The sequence below is a fragment of the Cetorhinus maximus genome, chromosome 12, assembly GCF_964194155.1.
Source record: "Cetorhinus maximus chromosome 12, sCetMax3.hap1.1, whole genome shotgun sequence".
NCBI classification, from domain to species: Eukaryota; Metazoa; Chordata; class Chondrichthyes; order Lamniformes; family Cetorhinidae; genus Cetorhinus; species Cetorhinus maximus.
In genome coordinates, this window is record NC_135890.1 from 116,140,321 (window position 1) to 116,164,664 (window position 24,344).

Genomic DNA, 24,344 nt, shown 5'->3' on the forward strand with positions numbered 1-24,344 from the left:
ACTCTGCTGCCTGTGCCTTACCTCGCACCAATTCCCATTCAACTATCACCCTTGTGGTCGCTGACCTACCATAGCTTCCAGTCGAGCAACATTTTGATTTTAAAATTCTCAGATTGTTTTCAAATCCCTCCATGGTATCATCACCCCGTTCCCCTCCTCCCTACCTCTGCAATCTCCTCCAGCTGCATAGCCCTCTGAGATCTCTGCGCTCATCCAATTCTGGCCTCTTGAGCATCTCTGATTTTAATCACTCCGCCTTTGGCGTCCATGCCTTCAGTTGCATGGGCCTGAAATTCTGAAATACCCTCGCTAAACCTCTCTGCTTTTCTACCTCACTTTCCTCCTTTAAGATGCACCTTAAAACCTACCTCTTTGACCAAGCTTTTGGTCACCTGTCCTATAATATACTTACATGATTCAGAATCATATTTTGTTTTAAAATGTTCCAGTGAAGCATCTTGGGATGTTTTATTATGACAAAGGCATTACATAAATATAAGTTGGTGTTGGTGTTGGACAACATTCAGGCTTGGGATGATAAGTGATAAGTAATATTTACATTTCACAAGTGCCAGGCAAAGACCATCTCCAACAAGTGAAAATCTAACTATTTCCCCTGGACATTCAATGGCATTACCATTGCTGACTGCTCCACCGTCAATATCTTGGGGAGTTACCATTGACCAGAAAGTGAACTGGACCAGCCATATAAATACTGTGGCTACAAGAGCAGGTCAGAGGCTAGGAATCGTGCGATGAGTAACTCACCTCCTGACTCCACAAAGCCTGTCCACCATCTACAAGGCACAAGTCAGGAGTGTGATGGAATACTCTCCATTTGCCTGAATGAATGCAGCTTCAACAAGCTCGACACGAGCCAGGACAATGTAACTCACTTGATCATCACCCCATCCACCAACTTAAACATTCACACCCTCCACCATCGACGCACAGTAGCAGCAGTGTGTACCGTCTACAAGATGCGCTGCAGCAACTCACCAAGGCTCCTTCGACAGCACCATCCAAACCTGCGACCTAGGAGTTCAAAGGCAGCAAACACATGGGAACACCACCACCTGGAAGTTCCCCTCAATGCCACTCACTATCCTGACTTGGAAATATATCGCCGTTCCTTCACTGTCGTTGGGTCAAAATCCTGGAACTCCCTTCCTAACAGCACTATGGGTGTACCTACACCACATGGTCTGCAGCGGTTCAAGAAGGCAGCTCACCACCACCTTGATTATGACCATTAGTGATGAGAACTAAATGCTGGCCTTGCCAGCAATTTTCACAACCCATGAACAAATTAAAGAAAGGTTCATTCCAGATCGTAACAACTCGCAGTGTACAAATGTTTCCTAATGCCCCTCTGGTTCTTTCACCAATCACCTTAAATCTGTGATGTCTGGTTACCCTTCTGCCAGTGGAAACAGTTTCTCTTCACATACAGAACCCGGTGAGTGTCATCTCTGCATATCTCCAAGGTACAAAGCACAATAGCGACTGCGCCCTTACCTACTTGCCCTGGCATCCCGCTACTGCTTTAAAGTTGGAAGGCATCTGATTGCCCCCCCCCCCCACCCCAGCTTCAAGAGCCCACCCTCTGTTTTTTAATTGGAGGCTGAGCCCACTCTCTGGACACTAATAGGTCAGTTTGGGGAAAATCACAGGTGTGACTATTTTCCACATGCTGCAGGCTTCTGACCCCCATTTGAGCCAGAAGCCCCCGGGGAGAATCCCGCCTCGGGGTAGGAGGGTTGATGATCCTGATGTCCTTCTCGGGTATGAGGTAGAATTCTGACAGGACCAGCCCTCTGAGGCCCTACGTTATTGTATGGGAAGAACAGCGTGAGGCCTGCACAAAGTAAATACAGCCGGGTATTATAATGATAATGGATTTATTCAAAAGTAATTTTAAATAATATTCAGTCTTTGTATCTAGACATTCCCATCTTTGCTGTTCCCAGTTACATAGCATATGGATAAACAAATAAAAAAAATGACAAATAGTAGAAAACAGTTAAAAGGAAAATACATTTTTATGGGTTTTTTTTTAATAAAGGCAGGTGTGTTTATGGAGGTAGCTTTCAGCAGAGTTTCAGAGGTAAAAGTTTTAAAGGTTCTTAGCTGTTCTCTTTGTGCTTTCAGAGTTTCATTGTTCTGTTGTGAGGTTATAAGTCTCTGCACGTGCTTACGTAAAAGGATACTGAGGTAAATAGCATGCAGCAAGGTTATATAGTCTCTTCTTCATCCATTTTACATCTCTCTCGTCTCATTGTCAAATGAGGAGTCCAGAAAGTGGCGATGGCTCTGCACAGGCTCCCCTCGCTCCTGTAGGCCTCCAGAGCTGACTTCTGTTGCCCTGTGATGATGTTACATACCGCATCCAAAACAATATTAAACGAAGATCAGCGACTGCGGGGCACAGCGGCAGTTTTCACGCAGAGATTCACGCACCCATGATCCTTGGCAGCCAGGGATGGAGGCTGCTGTCCAGAATGTTCTAGAGAGGGAAGAGAGAGCCACACAGAAACAGCTTTAGGAAACCAGGGACACCAGCAGAAAATTATTTTGAGAGTTCATTATGTTTTTTCTAAAACTCGTTCCCTGCATGTGGTAAGGCTGCCATTTATTCACCAGCCATAGTTGCCTTAATCTATAATTGAGTGGCTCGTTAGGCTGCTTTGGACGGGGGGGGTTAGCGTCCATCACTTTGCTGAGGGGCTGGAATCACACGTAAGTCAGACCAGGTCACAACAGTCAGGTTCTTAAGTCAGAGAACATTAGTGAACCAGTTGGGCTTTTACAACAATCTGACTTGTACAAGCGTAAAGAGAAAAAAGTATTCAAATTTACAAATCGCATTAGTGGGATTTGAGCTCATATTCTCTGGATTCGTCATCCACGGTATAACCAACGCAGTCACATACCCACGTAGTTACAAAGCAACTGTAACACTGATGGATAGCAGTTTAACTTTAGTGTAAATGCAGCTTAAACCTAGAGCCAGAACCCAAGGTGACGCTGGGACTTAATGCTCCATCAGTGTAACAAGGGATACATGGAGGATTTCTGTGACAGGACTGAATCTTTGTCAGCCACACACTCCAGGTTTGTACGTGGTTAAGGCTCATTGGTATCCCACAGTGTCCTCAGCTCTCACTTATGCCTCCAAGCAGTGAGTAATGTACACCGACAGGCACACCCTGGCACCTTGTCTCGGCTGACGAACTAAAGTGTGAGTATCATTAACTTTGTTTGATGTCAGTGGGGGAACGACGCCGCTCTAAGTGCATGAAGTCTGGAATGACGGAAGAGGCAGATGGTTCTAGCGAGAGGAGAAGGGCTCTGAGGGTGGACACCTGCAAAATGTGGGGCACATCCAGGGCACTCTCCTGATGAAGCAGACTTGTGACCAGTCAGCTCAGAAAAGATTGGGCCCTTACCCAGCAACATCTCATAGTTAACAATGAAACTTGATCACAGAAATCCTGCTCTTTAGAGTAGAAGGGGCTGGCACAATATTGGGTCTAACCCCCACCTCAAGAGGAAGGAACCTCAAGAAGAAGGGTAGAACTGCCTTCTTTGCTGCAATCTCTCACTCTGCTGATGATTTCAGTGAAATATCCCAGATCCCTCTCCTGTATTGTCCTGTGGATTGTTATTTAGCAAATACTGTCATTGTTTAATCCCCTACCTCCATCTGCTCACTTGGCAATTACTGCCGTAAAATGATGTTGATCACTCATCAATCCGACTTGCATCTGTATTTCACCCACTTCTAATATTATTTGTGACCCACTCGTTCAATATCGTCAACAAAACTGAACCAAACCTACGTCCATTAGTTAACATCTTAATCATTAAGCATAGGAACTAACAGCAGGATGAAATTACCTGGCAACCTGCTTCAGATATGGATCACTAATCAATAGCTAGATTGATAGACTGGGATGATGGTGGTGTAGTGGCAATGCCGCATTGAACTTGTAATGTAGAGATCCAGGACATGGGTTCAAATCCCACCATAGCAGCTGGTGGCGTTTAAATTCAACTAATTAAATCAGGAATTGAAAACTCAGTAATGGTCACTCTGAAACTATCATTGATTGTTGTAAAAAACCCATCTGGTTCATTCCTGCCCTTCAGGGAAGGAAATCTGCCGTCCTTACCTGGTCTGGCCTACATGTGACTCTAGACCCACTACAATGTGGCTGACTCCTAACTGTCCTCTGAAAATGGCCTAGAAAGCCTCTCAGTTCAAGGGCAATTAAAGATGGGCAATACCTTGCCAGTGACACCCACATCCCACAAAAGATTAAATTAAAAAATAATTATAATCATGTGGTGGAATTACTGACAATGAGTCAATTGAAATTAGAATCATAGAATCCCACATGTGTCACTAAGTGGGTTTTTCAGATTACTTTGGATTCATGCCACAATGATATAAGGGTTCATTATGCTTGGCCTATGGTGATAGTAAACCAGATATTTTGTGCAGAAGGCCAAGCTTCAGTTGATAGAAAGTGCAGGCTTGTTTACTGAAAGCCAACTTTTGCATTAGGTACAGATGGAAAGTATTGGGAAGATGCCCAATATGTAACTTGTCTTGTCTGGTGAAAAACAAAGGTGCTAATGAGAATGCAGGGATACGTCATTAGATCCCTGACTGAGGCTTGGCAGAACTGGAATCTAAATATTGTGCAAAGATAGAGAAGGATAAAAAAAGGAATACAAAATGTTTTTGTTAATTAATGATTACAGCTGTAGGAATCGGTTTGTATCAATGTTGCTGGTCAGGCAAAGTCTGTCTGGACTGAGAAGTGATCACAGAATAGTTATAGCACAGAATGAGACCTTTCGGCCCATCGTGCCCGTGCCAGCTCTCAGCAAGAGCAACTCAACTACTCCCCGTCTTTTCCCCACAGCCCTGCAAAATTCTTCCTTTCGGATAATCACCCAATTCTCTTTTCAAAGCCACAATTGACTTTGCCTGCCCCACGCTCTCAGGCTGTGCATTCCATATCCTAACCACTCGCCACGTCAAAAAAAATCTTTTTCCTCATGCCGCCATTGCTTCTTTCACCAATCACCTTAAATCAGTGTCCTCGGGTTCTCAACACTTCCACCAATGGGAACAATTTCTCCATATCTACTCTGCCAAGTCCCCTCAGGAATTTCTATCAAATCTCCTCTCAAACCTTCTCTTCTCTAAGGAGAACAACCCCAGCTTCTCCAATCCATCCTTGTGTTTGAAGAAAAACAATAAAAGATAGGGAGAGCTATCTAACTGGGAAGGAACTGAGCATGAGATCTGTAAGAAATTTGGGGTTTGCAGTAGTAACTGAGTCCTAATAATGGGGGCTTTAATGATCTTAAGGTGGACCGCGAAAAGACAAATGCCTTACACTCCAAACAAGGCGCTTTCCCGAATCAGTGCTAGATTTGATTCTCAAGGTCAAAGCTGGATGCATAAGTGACCTGAAGGTAAGAGGTAGTGACCAAAATCTAACTGCTTCACATCAAAAACAGTTGTGTTTTTACAAAAAAGAAAAAGGAACAATCCAAGATAAAGGCACTAAACTGGTAATGAGCCTTCTTCTGTGCAGTGAAGTGAAATCCAGTCCAGATTAACTGGTTGGAAAATTGGCAAACAGTGAGCAGTGGGAAGATAATTAACTATGAGCTTAACAGGTTCGAAACATCCCAGTTAAGAGTTATTTGTGGTGTGCCAGAAGCCGGGTTACCATTGATGAATACAAAAAATAGTGCAAAAAATAAGTTGTTAAGATGAGGCCTACATTAAATATGGGGGAGAAAGCAATGAGAAGTATTAACGGGATATAGAGGGAAACAAAAAGGGAGGTTTGGGAGGTTGAGACGGAGTACAAAATGAACTGACCATCAAGGGGGAGTAGCAATGCCTTTTATAAGCATATAGAGGTAAAAGAATGGTCAAAGAAAGGGGGCAGACTACTGAGGTAACGGGTAAATGGGGAACAGAGTTAACATTTCGAGTCTGTATGACCCTTCTTCAGAGCTAAATAGATAAGGATATTTAATAAATACCACACCTTCACTCTTGGCAAAGCAAAATGAATTATAAGAGTCTTTGAGAATTTGGTAGAGCCAACACTTAAGGCAAAAGATCATAAATACTGTACATTGGTTAAATAATAATCATAGAATAAAGGCAAAAATATCAGAAAATGTTGAAAGACTCACACAATTTGACGAAAAATCTTCAATACAAACCCTTATCTTTTTATTTTTTTGGGCACCCTGTGCAGTCTTTAATAATTATTTCACCATGATGAACAGCTTGCTTCCTACCTGGTTCCTTCCAGTCCATCACCTTCGCACCGATCTCTGATCCCCATGGCTTCTCCTTGACATTCCACGCATATGTATTTCTCCCGGAACAGATAACTGATCTGCAGCCCAAGGCGGCAAGAGGGACTCACCTCCTTCATTCGAAAATAAGCGCAGTAACTGTCGAGGGAAGAGGGGAGAGAAAAGAAGGGGAATTGTTGGGTGTTAGTGCTTAATCTTGTGCTAGAAGTGCAACTGGGATCCAGGGAAGGGGGGAATAGATGGGGTAACAGGAAGGGCTTGGGAGTTCACAAAGGTCTGTTATTATATGAATTAGGTTAAATTCCGGGTAGGGACCTTTCATTAGATCTTAAAACTCAGGCAACAGAAAGCATAACCACCAATGGTAATTAATTAAAACAATTAAACTCTGTTTACTTTAACTCTTTCATGAGATGTGGGCATCGCTAGCAAGGCCAGCATTTGTTACCCATCCCTAATTGCCCTTAAACTGAGCGGCTTGCTCTGCCATCTCAGAGGGCTTGGGTTGTTAACCTTCCCAGATTGGCTTGGAGTCTCCAGGAATTGAAGATCAATCTCCATTGCTGTGTGCAACCCGAGAGAAAAATCATCGGGACATTCAACAAGATTTTTTTTTTTGGTAATTTTCTTTGAACATTTCTCTTTACCAGATATAAAAATATTGAAAATGGGGAAAAGAAAGGCCATTTGGCTGACAGCCAAGCATCATCCAATTGGGTAATGGGTCTTTTTGTTTTCTAATTGGCGTAGGAAGGCAGCACATCACAGGGATGGATGTGTCAGCCAACTAATGGCTGGAGTGTGGGGGGAAATCATGTGATGAAACCTCCAGGAATATATTTAATCACAGTTGGCAACCCTACAGAGGGCAGGTAAGAGTCAACCACATTGCTGTGGGTCTGGAGCCATATAAAGCCATGGAAAGTTTATGGCACAGTAAGAGATCACTTGGCCCATCGTGTCTGTGCTAGCTCAATTACAAGCCACCCAGCCTATCCCCACTTTCCAGCATTTGGTCCATAACCTTGAAGGTTCCGGCACTTCAGGTGCATATCCAGACACCTTTTAAATGAGTTGAGGGTTTCCGCTACTACTACCCTTTCAAGCAGTGAGTTCCAGACCCCTACCAGCCTCTGGGTAAAAATGTTTTCCTCATCTCCCCTCTAATCCTTCTACCAATCACTTTAAACCCATGCCCCCTAGTTACTGACCTCTCTGCTAAGGTAAATAGGCCCTTCCCATCCACTCTATCCAGTCCCCTCATTATTTTGTGCATCTCAATCAAATCTCCCCTCAGCCTCCTCTGATCCAAGGGGAACAACCCCAGCCTATCCAATCTCTCCTCATAGCTGCAGTTTTCCAGACCTGACAACATCCTTGTAAATCCCCTCTGTACCCTCTCATATGCAATTACATCCTTTCTGTAATGAGGTGACCAGAACTGCACCACAGAACTCAAATTGTAGCCTAACTAATGTTTTATATAGATCCAGCATAACCTTCCTGCTCTTATATTCTATACCTCGGCTAATAAATGGAAGGATACTATATGCCTTCTTAACCACCTTATCGACCTGTCTTATACCTTCAGTGGACATTCACTCCAAGGTCCCTCACTTCCTTTACATCTCTCAATATCCTCCCATTTATTGTGTAATCCTTTGCCTTGTTTAACCTCCCCAGATGCATCACCTCATACTTCGCTGGGTTGACTTCCATTTGCAACTTTTCTGCCCACTTGACTAGTCCGTTGATATCTTCCTGCAATCTACGGCTATTCTCTTTATGTTGTCTGCAAACTTCTTGTTCATTCCCACTACATTTACATCTAAATCATTAATAGATACCACAAAAAGCAGGGGACCTAGTACTGAGCCCTCGGAACCCCACTGGAAACAGCCTTCCAATCACAAAAACACCCAACAACAATTACCCTTTGTCTCTTGCCACTGAGCCAATTTTATATCCAGCTTGCCTTGGGTCCCATGGATTTTATTGTTTTTTAACCAGTCTGCTATGTGGGTCCTTGTCAAAAGCCTTGCTAAAATCCATGTAGACCGCATCAACTACGCTACCTTCATCAATCCTCATTACTTCCTCAAAAAATTCAATTGAATTAGTCAGATACAACTTTTCCTTAACAAATCCATACTGACTGTCCTTGATTAATCCGAGCCTTTCTAAATGACAATTTATCCTGTCCCTCAGAATTGATTCCAATAATTTTCTCACCACCAAGGTCAGACTGACTGGCCTGTGATTCATCTATTCCTAGCTCCCTTTTTAAACAAAGGTACAACATTAGCAGACCTCCAATCCTCCGGCACCACACACCTGTATCCAGTGATGATTGGAAAATGATGGTCAGACCCTCTCCTATTTCCTCACTGGCCTCTTTTAACAGCCTGGGGTACATTTCATCTGGCCCTGGTGACTTATCCACTTTCAAGGATGCTAATCCCATTAATATTTCTTCTCTCCCTGCGCTTATCACATCCAATACTTCACACTCCTCCTATTAACTACAATGTCTGCACTATCCCTCTTTTTTGTAAAGACAGACCCAAAGTATTCATTAAGAACCATACCCACATCCTCTGACTCCACACATATGTTACCTTTCTGGTCTTTTATGGGCCCTACTCTTTCCTTAATTATCCTCTTACTCTTAACGTATTGATAAAACATCTTTGGGTTCTCCTTGATTTTGCCAATATTCTTTCATGCCCTCTCTTTGCTGTCCTAATTTCCTTCTTGATTTCAGCCCCTTCACTTTCTATCCTCCTCTTGGCTTCCTGTAGTATTGAGTTCTCAGTGTCTGATATAAGCTTTCCTTTTCTGCCTTATCTTACCCTGTAAGCTCCTTGACATCCAGGGGGCTCTAGATTTGGGCGTCCCACCCTTTTCCTTTGTGGGAACATGTTTACTCTGAACTCCTTGAATCTCCCCTTTGAATGCGTCCCACTGCTCTGACACTGATTTACCTTCAAGTAGCTATTCCCAGTCCACTTTTGCTAAATCACTCCTCAGCTTTGTAAAATTGGCTTTGCCCCAATTTAGAACTTTAACTCCTGTTCATTCTTTGTCCTTTTCCATAATTATGTTAAAGCTAACTGAATTATGATCACTATCACCAAAATGCTCTCCCACTGTCACTCCTTCCACCCGCCCAGCATCATTTCCTAAAACTAAGTCCAGAATCGCACCCTCACTTGTTGGAATTGTTACATACGGGCCAAAGAAGTTCTCCTGAATGTACCTTAAGAATTCTTTTTCCTGAATTCCTTTCACACTTAATCTATCCCAGATGACTATTACTGCACTATCGTAATTGCATTTCTCAGAGATTTGCCTACATATTTGCTCTTCTATCTTCCTCGGACTGTTTGGTGGAGTATAGTACACTCCCAGTAGTGTGACTGCCCCTTTCTTGTCCCTAAGCTCAATCCATATTGCCTCAATTGATGATCCTTCTCCCAGCCTCACAGCTGTAATCACTTCTCTAACTAAAATTGTCACCCCTTCTCTATCACGTCTGAAAACCCTGCAACCAGGAATATTGAGCTGCCATTCCTGTTCTTCTTTGAAACATGTTTCTGCAATAGCTATGATATACTGCCGCGTTTCTATCTGTGCCCTCAGCTTTATTTGCTGTACTCCTTGCATTGAAGTATTATACCCTTGAGCACTGCCAAACTCTTTATTTTATTTTCTATCTTTTGTTTCTCTTGTCTTCTAGACTCATTCACTGATTTTTTTTTGCCTTCCATTACCATTTCTGATTTTGCCCCATCTGAGTCTACCCTCAGGCTCCCATTCCCACACCCACCCCACCCCCATCACTGCCCCCCCCCCTGCCAAACTAGTTCAAACCCTTCCTAGCAGCACTGGCAAGCCTCCCAGCAAGGATATCGGTCCAGGTCCCACGTCCCCCAGAACTGGTCCCAGTGCCCCAGGAATCTAAATCCCTCCCTCCTATGCCATCTCTCATGTAGGTAAGGCTGTCTAAAGGCCAACAGTGAACCAGATGGATTTGGACGACAATCGATGATAGTCTCTTGGTCATTATTACTGATACTAGCTTTCAATTCCAGATTTATTAATTGGTTGCATTTAAATTCCACCAGCTGCTGTGGTGGGATTTGCACCTGTGTCTCCAGGAGCATTACCCTGGGCCTCTGGGTTACTAGTCCAGTGACATTACCACTTTGCCCCTGCAAAATAAGGAATTACAAAACTGTACACAAGCACTTATTTAAATTCATAATGTCTCAGTCCAAATTTTCCACAGGAGGCCTGGGAGATCCTCGCTGGCCAATGTTTTGCTGTGAAATATTCGCTCCTGTCAGATCCACAGCTTTCAGGGTTGATTATTGCTCCTCAGTTTTCCACCCCGCCTCACTGTGCTGATGGTTACTGGAAGTTGACAATTTTTTAATCAGTTGCCAACGGCTGGGGACGTGACTATGGCCATTTACAAATTCAGCATTCAATTTTGTGCTCGGTGCCCTGTTTATAAAACTCAAACTGTTCCTGGTTTTATCTACCCACACTGACTTTGGAGGAACAATGTACCTGAACCCATCAGTCTCTGCTTATGGACACTCTTCAGCATCTTTCACACTCACGCGGTGAACCCAATTCTTCTTGTAGCCTCCCAAGACAAGTGTTAATTCCCATTTCTCTGCATTAATTTTCATCGGCCGTGGCTCAGTCATTGGCACTCAGGCCTCTGAGACAGAAGATTGTGGGTCCAAGTCCCACTCCGGAGAGTTGATTACAAAAGGTTAAGAAGTTGCACTTCAGAGTGTCCCAAAGTGCTTTAGAACCAACCATGTACTCTTGAAGTGTCGTCAGCGTTACACTATAGGCAACTTGGCAGCCCAGCTAGCACAACCAGCAATGGGATAATGACCGGATCATCTCTTGTTTTTAGCAGTGTTGGTTGAGGGGTAACTATTTACCACGACACAAAGGCAATAACTCCTCTGCTCTTCTTCAAAATTGTGCCGTGGGATCTTTCATATCCGCCGGAGAGGGCAGACAGCATCTCAGTTTAATGTCTCGCCCGAAAGTCTGCCAATGCAACGCTCCCCCTGTACCCCATTAAAGCATCAGCCTGGATGGTGTGGTCAAGCCTCTGAATTGGGATTAGAGTTCACACCTTTCTGGCTCAGAGGTGAATGAGCCACAGTTGACACGTGTCGCTAAGAGATTTAGGACAGAGAGCAGAAATATTCCGTATGGGCTATGACAATCAACTGCACCCACACCCCCCTCCACCTGCCCCACCCCCATCCCAGAGATAGTGATTGAAGCTCATCAATATTTAAGAATAGGTGGTCGGTGTTTGAAGGAAAGGGGGACAATATAACATGGCAACAGAGCGGCTAAATGTGATTAGGACTATTTACTCACGTGGAAGGTAAACACCAACATAGCTGATGGGCTGAATGGCCTGTTTCCTTATTCTCTGTATAAGATGCTGTGTTTAAGTTAGGATAATGCTCTCAGAGAACAGTCCAGGGTAAGTCAATAAACCCTAAGCCTGTGATTCTGCAAATTTCCCCTGTGCATTGGGAGAAGCTCAGTTCAGCAGTTTTCTCCATAATATTGTTTGTACACTGTTTCCAGCCTGAAACCTTTACCACTGGGAGCAATCACACTATTCATTCTGTTATCAGTGGGTAATCTGATTTCCTGTTTAGTGTTTATCCTAGGATTTTGATGGAAAATAACAAGAAATCTGGATGTTCCGATCCCAAAATATATGAGGGAACTGGACGAGGTTATGGTAAGGTTATATTTCCCAAAACACAAACAAAACCAAGTTACATACAGGGTATTTGACCTTGGTCACAGAACTGGAAAGCACCTACTGTGTCCCAACATTTCTATGGCAGCTATGAATGCCTGAAGTGATTCTCAGAATGTAATAATATGGGACCTGCATTACACTCCAGTAACAGTGCAGGAGCCGCATTGCACTCCTCGAACAGTGCAGGAGTTGCATTGCGTCCTCTAACAGTGCAGGAGCTGCATTGCATCCTGTAACAGTGCAGGAGCCGCATTGCACTCCTCTAACAGTGCAGGAGTTGCATTGCATCCTCTAACAGTGCAGGAACTGCACTGCATCCAGTAACAGTGCAGGAGCCGCATTGCACTCCTCTAACAGTGCAGGAGTTGCATTGCATCCTCTAACAGTGCAGAAGCTGCACTGCACTCCTGTAACAGTGCAGGAGCCGCATTGCCCTCCTCTAACAGTGTAGGAGTTGCATTGCCCTCCTCTAACAGTGCAGGAGTTGCATTGCATCCTCTAACAGTGCAGGAGCTGCATTGCATCCTGTAACAGTGCAGGAGCTGCATTGCATCCTATAACAGTGCAAGAAGCTGCATTACACTCCTGTAATAGTGCAAGAGCTGTATTTCACTCCTCTAACATCGCAGGAGCTGCACTGCATCCTGTAACAGTGCAGGAGATGCATTACACGCCTGTTACAGTGCAGGAGCTGCATTGCACTTCTGTAACATCGCAAGAGCTGCATTGCATCCTGTTAACATTGCAGGAGCTGCATTGCACTCCTGTAACAGTGCACAAGCTGCACTGCATCCTGTAACCATGCAGGAGCTGCATTGAATTCCTTTAGCCATGCAGGATCTATATTGCATCCTGTTAACAATGCAGGAGCTGCATTGCACTCCTGTAACAGTGCAGGAGCTGCATTACATTCTGTAGTAGTGTAGGAGCTGCATTTGCACTGCTGTAACAGTTCAGAGATGCAATGCACTTCTCTAACATCGCATGAGTTGCATTGCATCCCATAACAGTGCAGGAGCTGCAGTGCACTTCTGTAACAGTGTAGGAGCTGCATTACACTTCTGTAACAGTGCAGTAGTCGCATTACACTCCTGTAACAGTGCAGGCATTGCGCTCCTCTGACAGTGCAGGAGCTGCAGTTGCACCCGTGTAATATTGGTGAAAAGGCTTCAGATATCAGTCCAAGAGAGAATAGCAAATCCCAGGATGCTTCCCAGTGTTATCCAAACTTCAAGATCTTTGAAATAGACTCACCTCATACAACAGGTGCAGGCAATACCCCCCTGTATCTGCCCAAACAAGGTACCTCACTCCCAACTACAGATAAGCGTAGCCTTTTGGACCAAGGTGACACCCCCATTTCCCACAACATCCATCCCAACCAGCATTCATGAGCCTATTAGCCATTCCCTTTGCCCTCCTCACATGCTCCTACGTGTATAGGATTTGAACTATTGAACCATACATGACATCAAAATTGGTATTATTGCGCTTTGTATATTATAACGCTACAGATAATATCATTAAACTGTGAGAGGAAAACATCAGTGATTTCGAGCTGCCTGCTAAACAATAAAATTAGACCACAGGCTTCAAGGGTTGCCAACCCTCCAGTGTTGCCCTAGAATCTTCAGGGATCAATTTCCAGCAACTGGAGAAAATTAACATTAAAAAAAGGTTGGGGGGTTTTTTTTTTGTTCATTTTCTTTGAACATTTCTCTTTAGCAGATGTAAAAATATTGAAAATGGGAGGAAAAAGGCTGTTTTTTTGCTACAGTCAAGCCTCATCCAATTGGGCAATGAGTCTTTTTGGCCTCCAATTGGCACAGGAAGGCTGTGCGTCACAAGGATGCATATGTTGGCCTTCAGAAATACATTTAATCAGTTGCCTACCCTAACCGATTGCCAGGTACTAGTTATCATGTCTAGGATATACAGCCCTATCAACTCTCCCACAATTAAAAAGATTCCTCCCTAGGAGATTGCGATCTCCCACATTCCTGCCAATCTTAGCCAGCTGGCAAATTCCAACATTTCCTGCTCTCCCTCTCACATGCCAGCAAAAGGTTGCTATGGAGTTAAGTCTGTCCCAGCATTCACAGCAGTGTCCTCAGCCTAACCATCTTCAGCTGCTTCATCAATGACCTTCCTCCCATCATAGGTCAGAAGTGGGGATGTTCGCTGATGATTGCACAATATTCAGCACCATTCGCGACTCCTCAGATACTGAAGCAGTCCATGTCCAAATGCAGCAAGACTGGGACAATATCTAGGCTTGGGCTGACAAGTGGCAAGTAACATTCACACCACACAAGTGTCAGGCAATGACCATCTCCAACAAAAGAGAATCCAACCATTGCCCCTTGATGTTCAATGGCATTACCATCACTAAATCCCCCACTATCAACATCCTGGGGGTTACCATTGACCAGAACCTGAACCGAACTAGCCATATAAATACTGCGGCTACAAGAGCAGGTCAGAGGCAAGGAATCCTGTGATGAATAACTCACCTCCTGACTCCACAAAGCCTGCCTACCATCTACAAGGCACAAGTCAGGTGTGTGATGGAATACTCTTCACTTGCCTGGATGAGTGCAGCTCCAGCAACACTCAAGAAGCTCGACACTGTCCAGGACAAAGCAGCCCGCTTGATTGACACCACATCCACAAACATTCACTCCCTCCACCACCGATGCACAGTAGCAGCAGTGTGTACCATGTGCAAAATGCACTGCAGGAATTCACCAAGGCTCCTTCGACAGTACCTTCCAAATCCACAACCACTACTATCTAAAAGGACAAGGGCTGCAGATAGATGGGAACACCACCACCCGGAAGTTCCTCTCCAAGCCCCTCACCATCCTGACTTGGAAATATATCTCCGTTCCTTCACTGTCGCTGGGTCAAAATCCTGGAACTTCCTCCCTGACAGCACTGTGGGTGTACCTACACCACATGGACTACAGAGGTTCAAGAAGGCAGCTCACCACCACCTTCTCAAGGGCAACTAGGGATGGGCAATAAATGCTGGCCCAGCCAGCGAAGCCCACATCCCGTGAATGAATTTTTAAAAAGTATTGAAAGGTCTCTATGGCAATGACAGGTCCTATTATTTTTAATAAGGAGGTTTTACCTTTGCTGTGAATGTTGGGATAGCACTACCTCTTGTTTCTTCTCCACGGAAAGCACTCGCCAATCCTGCAGCCAGGCCGGAGGAGGAATACAGGAAGGATAACAGCCAGGATTTCCAGGCCCCGTCGTTGCCGCGGGAGACTCGGCGTCCCAGCCAACTTCCGGCGGGACCAGATGATCCCGGCAGCAGGTGTGGCCAGAAAATCCCAGCCAAGGAAAAAGACAGGGAAAAGTGGATAAGGAGAAGGAGACACAGCAGCTCTCCCTAGCAGCAGGATGACAGGTGCACCCTTCCATCTTTAGGCATGCTCAGGTGTTTACAGGTATACCACCTGGGGTTGAAAATCTCAGGCCTGGGCTTTGACCGATGTGGAAAGTTTAGAGTTTAGTACATCCAGTTTCAGTGCTATTTTACACAGGCAGCAGTAGTTCGTCTTTACAAAGAAAAGTACAGCACAGGAACAGGCCCTTCGGCCCTCCAAACCTGCGCCGATCATATTGCCCGTCAACTAAAACGTTTTGCACTTCCGGGGTCCGTATCCCTCTATTCCCATCCTATTCATGTATTTGTCAAGCTGCCTCTTAAACACCACTATCATACCTGCTTCCACCACCTCCTCTGGCAGCGAATTCCAGACACTCACTACCCTCTGCGTAAAAAACTTGCCCTGCACATCTCCTTTATAGTTTTCTCCTCTTACCTTAAATCTATGTCCCCTAGTAATTGACTCTTCCACCCTGGGAAAAAGCTTCTGACTATCTACTCTGTCCATGCCACTTAATTTTGTAAACTTCTATCAAGTCACCCCTCAATCTCCGTCGCTCTAGTGAGAACAATCCGAGTTTCTCCAACCTCTCCTCATAGCTAATAACCTCCAGACCAGGCAGCATCCTGGTAAACCTCCTCTGCACTCTCTCCAACGCCTCCATATCCTTCTGGTAATGTGGCGACCAGAATTGCACGCAATATTCCAAGTGTGGCCTAACCAAGGTTCTATACAGGTGCAGCATGACTTCCCAGCTTTTATACTCAATACCCCTGCCAATGAAGGCAAGCATGCCATATGCCTTCCTGACTACCTTATCCACCTGCGTTGCCACTTTCAGTGACCTGTAGACCTGTACAACCAGATCCCTCTGCCCGTCGATGCACTTAAGGGTTCTGCCATTTACTGTATAATTCCTACCTGTATTAGACCTTCCAAAATGCATTACCTCACATTTGTCCAGATTAAACTCCATCTGCCATTTCTCCACCCAAGTCTCCAACCGATCTATATCCCATTGTATCCTTTGACAATCCTCTTCACTATCTGCAACTCCTCCAACCTTAGTGTCATCAGCAAACTTACTAATTAGCCCAGTTACATTTTCCTCCAAATCATTTACGTATACTACAAACAGCAAAGGTCCCAGCGCTGATCCCTGCGGAACTCCACTAGTCACAGCTCTCCATTCAGAAAAGCACCCTTCCACTGCTACCCTCTGTCTTCTATGACCAAGCCAATTCTGTATCCATCCTGCCAGCTCACCTCTGATCCCATGCGACTTTACCTTCTGTACCAGTCTGCCGTGAGGGACCTTGTCAAAGGCCTTACTGAAATCCATGTATATAACATCCACTGCCCTTCCATCGTTGATCATCTTTGTCACTTCCTCGAAAAACTCAATCAAGTTAGTGAGACATGACCTCCCCTTCACAAAACCATGCTGCCTCTCACTAATACGCCCATTTGCTTCCAAATGGTAATAAATCCTGTCACAAAGAATCTTCTCCAATAATTTCCCTACCACTGACGTAAGGCTCACCAGCCTGTAATTTCCTGGATTATCCCTGCTACCCTTCTTAAACAATGGAACCAACATTGGCCATTCTCCAGTCCTCTGGGACCTCACCTGTAGCCAGTGAGGATACAAAGATTTATGTCACGGCCCCAGCAATCTCCTCCCTTTCCCCCCTCAGTATTCTGGGGTAGATCTCATCTGGCCCTGGGGACTTATCCACCTTAATATTCTTCAAGACGCTTAACACCTCCTCTTTTTTGATCTCAACATGATCCAGGCTATCTACACACTCTTCCCTAGACAAATCGACTGCTAAGTCCTTCTCTTTGGTGAATACTGATGAGAAGTACTCATTTAGTATCTCTCCCATTTCTTCTGGCTCCACACACAGATTCCCACCTCTGTCCCTGAGTGGGCCTACCCTTTCCCTGGCTACCCTCTTGCTTTTTACATATGTATAAAAGGCCTTGGGATTTTCCTTAATCCTGGTTGCCAGTGACTTTTCATGACCCCTTTTAGCCCTCCTGACTCCTTGCTTACGTTTCTTCCTCCTTTCTTTATATTCTCCACGGGCTTCATCTGTTCCCAGCCTTCTAGCCCTTAAGAATGCTTCCCTTTACTTTTGACTAATCTCACAATATCCTTCGTTATCCAAGGTTCCTGAAACTTGCCATACTTATCCTTCATCCTAGCAGGAACATGCCGGTCCTGAATTCTTATCAACTGACGTTTGAAAGCCCCCCACATGTCAGTTGTTGATTTTCCCTCAAACATCCGCCTCCAGTCGAGATTCCTCAGTTCCTGCCAAATATTGTTATAATTAGCCTTCCCCCAATTAAGCACCTTAACCCGAGGACTCCTGTTTTGGTCTGTTTTGTAGCAGAACTTCAACAACTTGCATTTATATAGCACTTTTAATGTAATAGCGTCCCACGGTGCTTCACAGGAATGTTATGAGATGAAGTTTGATGCCAAGCAACAGAGGAAGATATTGGGACAAAGGCTTGGTCAAAGAGGTAGATTTTAAGGAGAATTCTGAAGGAGTGAAGAGATGAAGAGGTTTAACAGGGAATTTCAGAGCTTAGGGCCAAGGTATGTGGGAACTTCAGAAATGGGAGCAGGAGTAGGCCATTCAGGTCCTCAAGCCTGCTCCGTCATTTAGTAAGATTATCACTGATCTTCAACCTCAACTCTACTTTCCCACTTGATCCCGATATCCCTTGATTCTCTTAGTGTCCAAAAATCTGACAATCAATCTAGACCTTGAAGATATTGAAGGACGAAGCATTCACAACCTCCTGATGTCATGAATTCCAAAGATTCACAATTAGCCCTCTGAGCTGTGGCCATAATGATGAGGCAATGGAGGCTGGGAATGTGCCACAGATAGCTGGTCTGAAGCAGCCAGCTTTCAGTATTGTTTCTGACTAGGAGCCATTTAGAGAGCAGACTGAGCTCTATCTAGGAAGATCTGCTCATAGCTTCAGTCCGTGTAGTGGGGTGGTGGGAGGGGGGGTTGGTGGGGGTGCAGCTACTGGAGAGCAGCAATGAAACTTGCCATCCTGTTGAAAACACAAACTGCAACGTCTCAGCATCCATTGAGAAGGGGAAAAGGAGTTTTTGTCAACAACTGTGCTTCATGCCCTTAGCAGTGTGAGGATCCTACACACCAGAGACTCAAACAACTGAGCTCAGGTTCCATCAAGAAATAACGTACAACGGGTTACCAAGGATACAGAACATCAAGGCTATGAAGCCTCCCTTTCAATGAAACAATTACTATTCTTGGCAGCCTGCCCTTGTCCCCCGTCCATGCACACAGATAGCACGAGCTTCAAATGTTGCAAAAAAACTGGCATTTTTAAAACAGGCTAACTGAAGACAACCAACTGCAGGTAACATCGGATCTTTATCATCGAACTCCCTTTCAAAACCAAAGTGGTCTCTCCTGAGTTGGAGATGTTAGCAGGGTGGGGGAACAAACCAGGGATTCCACTCCTCATCAGGATCCAGAGACTTTTTTTGGAAAGGCTGCATGTTTGGGTGTCAGGTGATTGGGCAGGATACCCTGCTATGACCACCCCCATCGACCAATAGTACAGACAGTACAGACATCCATGTTTTTTTCCAGTCAACATTATTCCAATACCTGTGGCTAAAGTATTGGCCATCAGATAATCCAGGCATGAGCATCTAGACTTGCACGTGAAGGACAGGCACTTGGATTAAGTACTAGAAGCACCAGAATCTGTGGATGTATCTATAGAATCTGTCAGGGCCTTCAGCAGGAGGAAGGGGAGGAGGGAACTGGAGAGTGAGGGGAAAATAGTTCATATGGAGAAATGGAAGATCCAATCCCCTGTACGCAATTTAACACTTTTCTAGGGCCTTCTGATCATTTTTCTCTTGCGCCTGTCACAATGTCAGGATGTCCCAAAATGTTTTACAGCCATTAATTACTTTTTGATGTGCAATTTAGGAAATTGCCAGCAGCTGGTTTTGTGCACAGATAAGATCCCACAAAAACAATGAAGCAAGTGTCCCTAATAATGTGTTTTTTTTTTCTGTGAATGCTGGTTGAGGGATAAATATCTGACAGGATACTGGGGAGAACTCTCCTGCTCTTTTCGACATAGCACCATGGGATCCTTTACCTCGACCTGAGAGGTGCAGATGGGGCGTCGGTTTAATGTCTCATCCAAAGGACAGCACCTCTGACAGAGCAGCACTCCCTCAGTCCTGCTCCAGAGAATCAGCCGAGATTTTTGTGCTCAAGTCTCTGGAGTGGGACTTGAACCCACACTGTTCAGACTCAGAAGTAAGAGTGCTACCCAGTGGTTCAGAGCTTACTCAGAGGTGGTACTTGATCTTGCTCCCTTATCATGTCCAAAAAGGTTTGGATATAATGCCTTTATGTAGAAATCAATATTTTTAAAATGGATACATATTTGAAAGTTAATGTGATGTTTCTGTGGGGGGTAAGTGAAGAATCCCTAATATCATGATTAGCCTTTCTCGTGTAATATTTGACTGATCGATTTAAACGAGGAAAGATGGGAGAAGACTCAAATGGAGCATAAACACTGGCATGGACTGGTTGGGCCAAATGGCCTGCTTTTGCACCATATGTAATCCTATGTGAGTGTGTGGACAGCATTCTAGAACTGGAAAGCTTTGTGTGGCACACTGAAAATCAACCTGTCGCAAGCTGCTAGCAAATCTGAAAGATCAGTAATCAAATCTTGTGCAAAGATATATCGATACATTATTTTAAAAATTTGACGTATATAAAACCTTCCTGTCCAACTTCCTTTTGCTACAATTCTGGGTCATGCTTTTATCTCAGCATTTAACATTAAAAACATTCATTATACAAACTTTTAGAATGGAAATCCTATATGTAAACAGTTGTGTGTAACAATGTAGTTGCAGGCTGTGGCCATTAGGGGGTGCATTTTGAAACCCCTCTGCCAGTTCTGTTGCCATCTCGTCATTTGGTATAAAATGGTCTTCTCATCTACTGTGTCTGCCATCACACTTCAATCATTGCTCCCCAAATTGTCAAAGGATTACACCAGTTATTTCCTGCTAGATTTTATAACCTTGATAACCTAAGCAACAAATGGGGATAGGTGATTTAAAAAGAGCTGTCAATTTATAGAAACATACCTCAGTGATACCCTCTAGAGTACCTCAGGGTGTACCTAAATCAGACTGTGACCTTGATAATGCTAAACCTGTGCAAGTCCTCAGTTCGGCTGCTGGTAGAATATTGTGTACAGATATGGAACTTTACTTTAGGAAGTAGATCAAGGCCATGGATATGGTGCACAAGAGATTCATTAATATGATACCAAAGAATGACTTGCATTACATAGTGCTTCTCATGACAACCCACAGCATTTTACAGCCATAGACATACTTTTTAAAGTATCGTCCCTGTTGTAAAGTAGAAAACGTGGTCACTAATTGGCACACAGCAAGATTCCACAAACAGCGATGTGATCATGATCAGATACTCCGTTTTCAATGTTATTAGTTGAGGGATAAATAATGGCCAGGGTACCATGGATAACTCCCCTTCTCTGCTTCCAGTAGTGCCATGAGATCTCTGAAATCCACCTGACAGGGTTAATGAGCCTTGGTCTTCTGAAAGACAGCACCTCTGACAGTGCAGTGTTCCCTCAGTACTGCACCAGAGTGGGACTGGAACCCTCAAACTTCCAATTCGGAGGCAAGAGCACGACCCACTGGGCCATAGCTGAAATCTATGGCAGTGAACAAACCAGCTGAGGCAAAAAGAAGTCTGGTTCATGGACAGCTTGACAATTTTATTTGTGACTAACTGCAAATCCATTTTAAAGCATTATGCAATACTACTTGGAACACTGCATTAATTCCAATTTTGAATGCCTCATGCGATAAAACACAAGAGCAGCTGGACAGCTAAAGCTTCACTCACTGCTTTTTGCCCTACAATACAATGTTATAGAATCATAGAACAGTGCAGCACAGAAGAAGGCCATTTGGCCCATCAAGTGGAGAGAGTTGGCAGAATTCAGTGGCACAGAGGGATCTGGGTGTCCCGGCACATGAATTACAATAAAGTTAGTATGCAGGTGCAGCAAGTGATTAGGGAGGCAAATGGAACGTTGTTGTTCATTGCGAGGGGAATGGAATATAAAAGTAGGGAAGTTTAACTGCAGTTGTTCAGGGCCCTGGTGAGACCACATCTGGAATACTGCGTACAGTTTTGGTCTGCTTATTTGAAAAAGGATTTCATTGCATTAGAAACAGTTCAGAGAAGGTTCACCCAACTGATTCCTGGGATGAAAGACTTAATCTTATGAAAAAGGTTTGAATGGGTTAGACCTATACCTGCCGGAGTTTAGAAGAATGAGAGGTGATCTTACTGAAACATCCAATTGGTCTCACTCCCCTGTCTTTCCCCATATTGCTGCAATGTTTCCTCTTTCAAGTATTTATCCAATTTCCTTTTGAAGATACTATTGGACATGTACCTGCCACCCTAACAGGCAGTCCATTCCCAATCCTAGCCACTCGTTGCGTAGAAATGTTTCTCCTCATGTCTCCTCTGGTTCTTCCGCCAATCACGATAAATCTGTGCCTCTCGCTTAACGGCCCTTCAGCCATTGGAAACATTGTCGTCCAAAAGCTGTTGATGTTATTGTGGCCGTAGTCAGGAAACATGCTAGAAGAGGGTCACAAGGAGCCAGGCGGGGCCTGTCATCAAGATGCTAACACTGTCACAAGGCCGGGGTGGTGCGCGGATGCTTTGCAAATTGGCTTCGCAGTTCTCGCTCTCCCTGTCGAACGCATTGAAACTGAACGGTTCCTGGGGTCATCGGAGGTCACATGAAATTCTGATGTTCTGGCTGGAATCTTAACAAATTCCCCCTTGACAACCCCCTCCCCAATTCGGCCTCACAGGCTGTTGGAATGTGACAAATGCCTCAGAAACATGGGAAAAGTGTTTAAAGGGATTTCCAAAGAAACAGTTGTTGTATTAGGTTTTGCAACATTCTCCTGAAATTGACACGGTCATTAGTGGCCAAGCGTGTAAAAAGTTAGGAAGCAATTTCACAGAGGAATGATGTAAATTACACTGGCACTATTCACTGAAGAGTTCCAATCTGTGATGATCATAGTGATCGGAACAGATAAAATTCCTCCATTGTAACGCTGATTATATCTTGTTCACTCATGTTTTATATCACACAGAGAGATTTCAAACTCTACATCAGTTGTGTGGCACTGTTATGATGGAAGTGATGGACATCTCCTCCTTCAGAAACAAAACAAAAACTCTTGCCTCGCTAGTAATCCAACATCATTAACTTGGCGTCACTTCTATTTATTCAAATAGGCTCAAGATATATGGTCATTGCTTGGGACAACAGGAAGTTTCCTGTGAGGAAACCATGACATAGGAACAAGGGGAATTGCCAGACAAAACAGATCCAAGGCCTATCTGGATCGCCTTCTCCCATTCATGTACATAAGAACAGATGAATAGAACCAGGATAGGCCATTCAGCCCCTTGAGTCTGCTTCAACATTCAATATGATCATGGCCGATCTTCATCCTCAACTCCACTTTCCCAGCCTATCCCCATATCCCTTCATTCCCTCAGCATCTAAAGATCTATTGATCTCAGTTTTGAATACTCATCAACTGAGCATCCATAGCCCCCTGGGTTAAGGAATTCCAAAGATGTGGAACCCTCTGAGCGAAGAGATTTCTCCTCACTGCAGTTCAAAATGGCCGACCCCTTACCCTGAGACCTTATTCCCCTCATCACACACGGTTCTAGACTCTCCAGCCAGGGGAAACAGCCTCCCAGCCTCTACCCGATCAAACCCTTTAAGAATTTTATGTGTCGTATGTTACGAAAATAATGGAGTTGTTGACTCCAATCACAGCAATCAATCCATCCATGAGTCTTCAACAGGCCCAGACATGAGGTGAGGAAAACCCCCAGTGGTGAAGAGCTTTAGGAATCATAGACCTAAAGTCAACCGGTTCCTCCTAAGCACGCTCAATCACCACGTCTCAGATTATTTACATATCGTATCCCAAAATATTACGTCCGGAAAGAAATTTAACGAATTTGCATTCGAATGAACGAACACTAATTCCATCCACCATCTCCCTAGGGAGCCTGTTCCAGAGGCTGTCTATACACTCACTTTGCTCCTGCTGGCTAGTTTTGAACCTACCCTCTTTCTCGCGCAGGCCGTTTGCTCAGGATCTACTGTTCTGGACAAAGTGAAGCAGCTTGTTATGGTCTACATTGCCTGAGGCTGCTCAAGAAGGTGGCTCACCCACCACCCCCACGTTCTCAAGCGTAGTTTAGGAATGGGCATTAAATGCTGGTCTTGCCAGTGATGCTCACAACCTAAGGACGAATAAATTAAAAAATGCCCCTTTGGAATTCTAAAAGCAGCATTTGTTTCACTGAAGCCATTCATGGCGTAGAATTAATTTTTTGGTGTGAAGCTCAGCTCTGAACTAAAGCTTCATCGAGCGCTCAGCTATTTCTTATCTACAGTATATTAACTTTATTACCTATGCCACATAACTTCTGATTTGTGGATCACCATGCCACTAGGTGGCATCTTTAAAGGAATATTTCCCACTTTGTGTCTAATTTTGCTTTATTGCGCTCTGGTGAAGCACCTTGGAACATTTTATCGCATTAAAGACGCTAAATAAATATAAGTTG

At 44.3% G+C, this 24,344-nt stretch overlaps 1 protein-coding gene across 1 annotated transcript in view; it reads right to left on the minus strand.

The window, feature by feature from the left end:
• Nucleotides 1-1,884: 1,884 nt before the first annotated feature.
• Nucleotides 1,885-24,344, minus strand: part of LOC144687902 (somatomedin-B and thrombospondin type-1 domain-containing protein) — a 141,267-nt gene continuing 118,807 nt past the window's right edge. The window contains exons 4-5 of the mRNA XM_078554474.1: nt 6,340-6,498; nt 1,885-2,506 (exon numbers count right to left, since the gene is read on the minus strand). Of these exons, the coding sequence (XP_078410600.1) occupies nt 2,401-2,506; nt 6,340-6,498 (265 nt within the window). The 3' untranslated portion in view covers nt 1,885-2,400. The remainder of the gene's footprint in view (nt 2,507-6,339; nt 6,499-24,344) is intronic.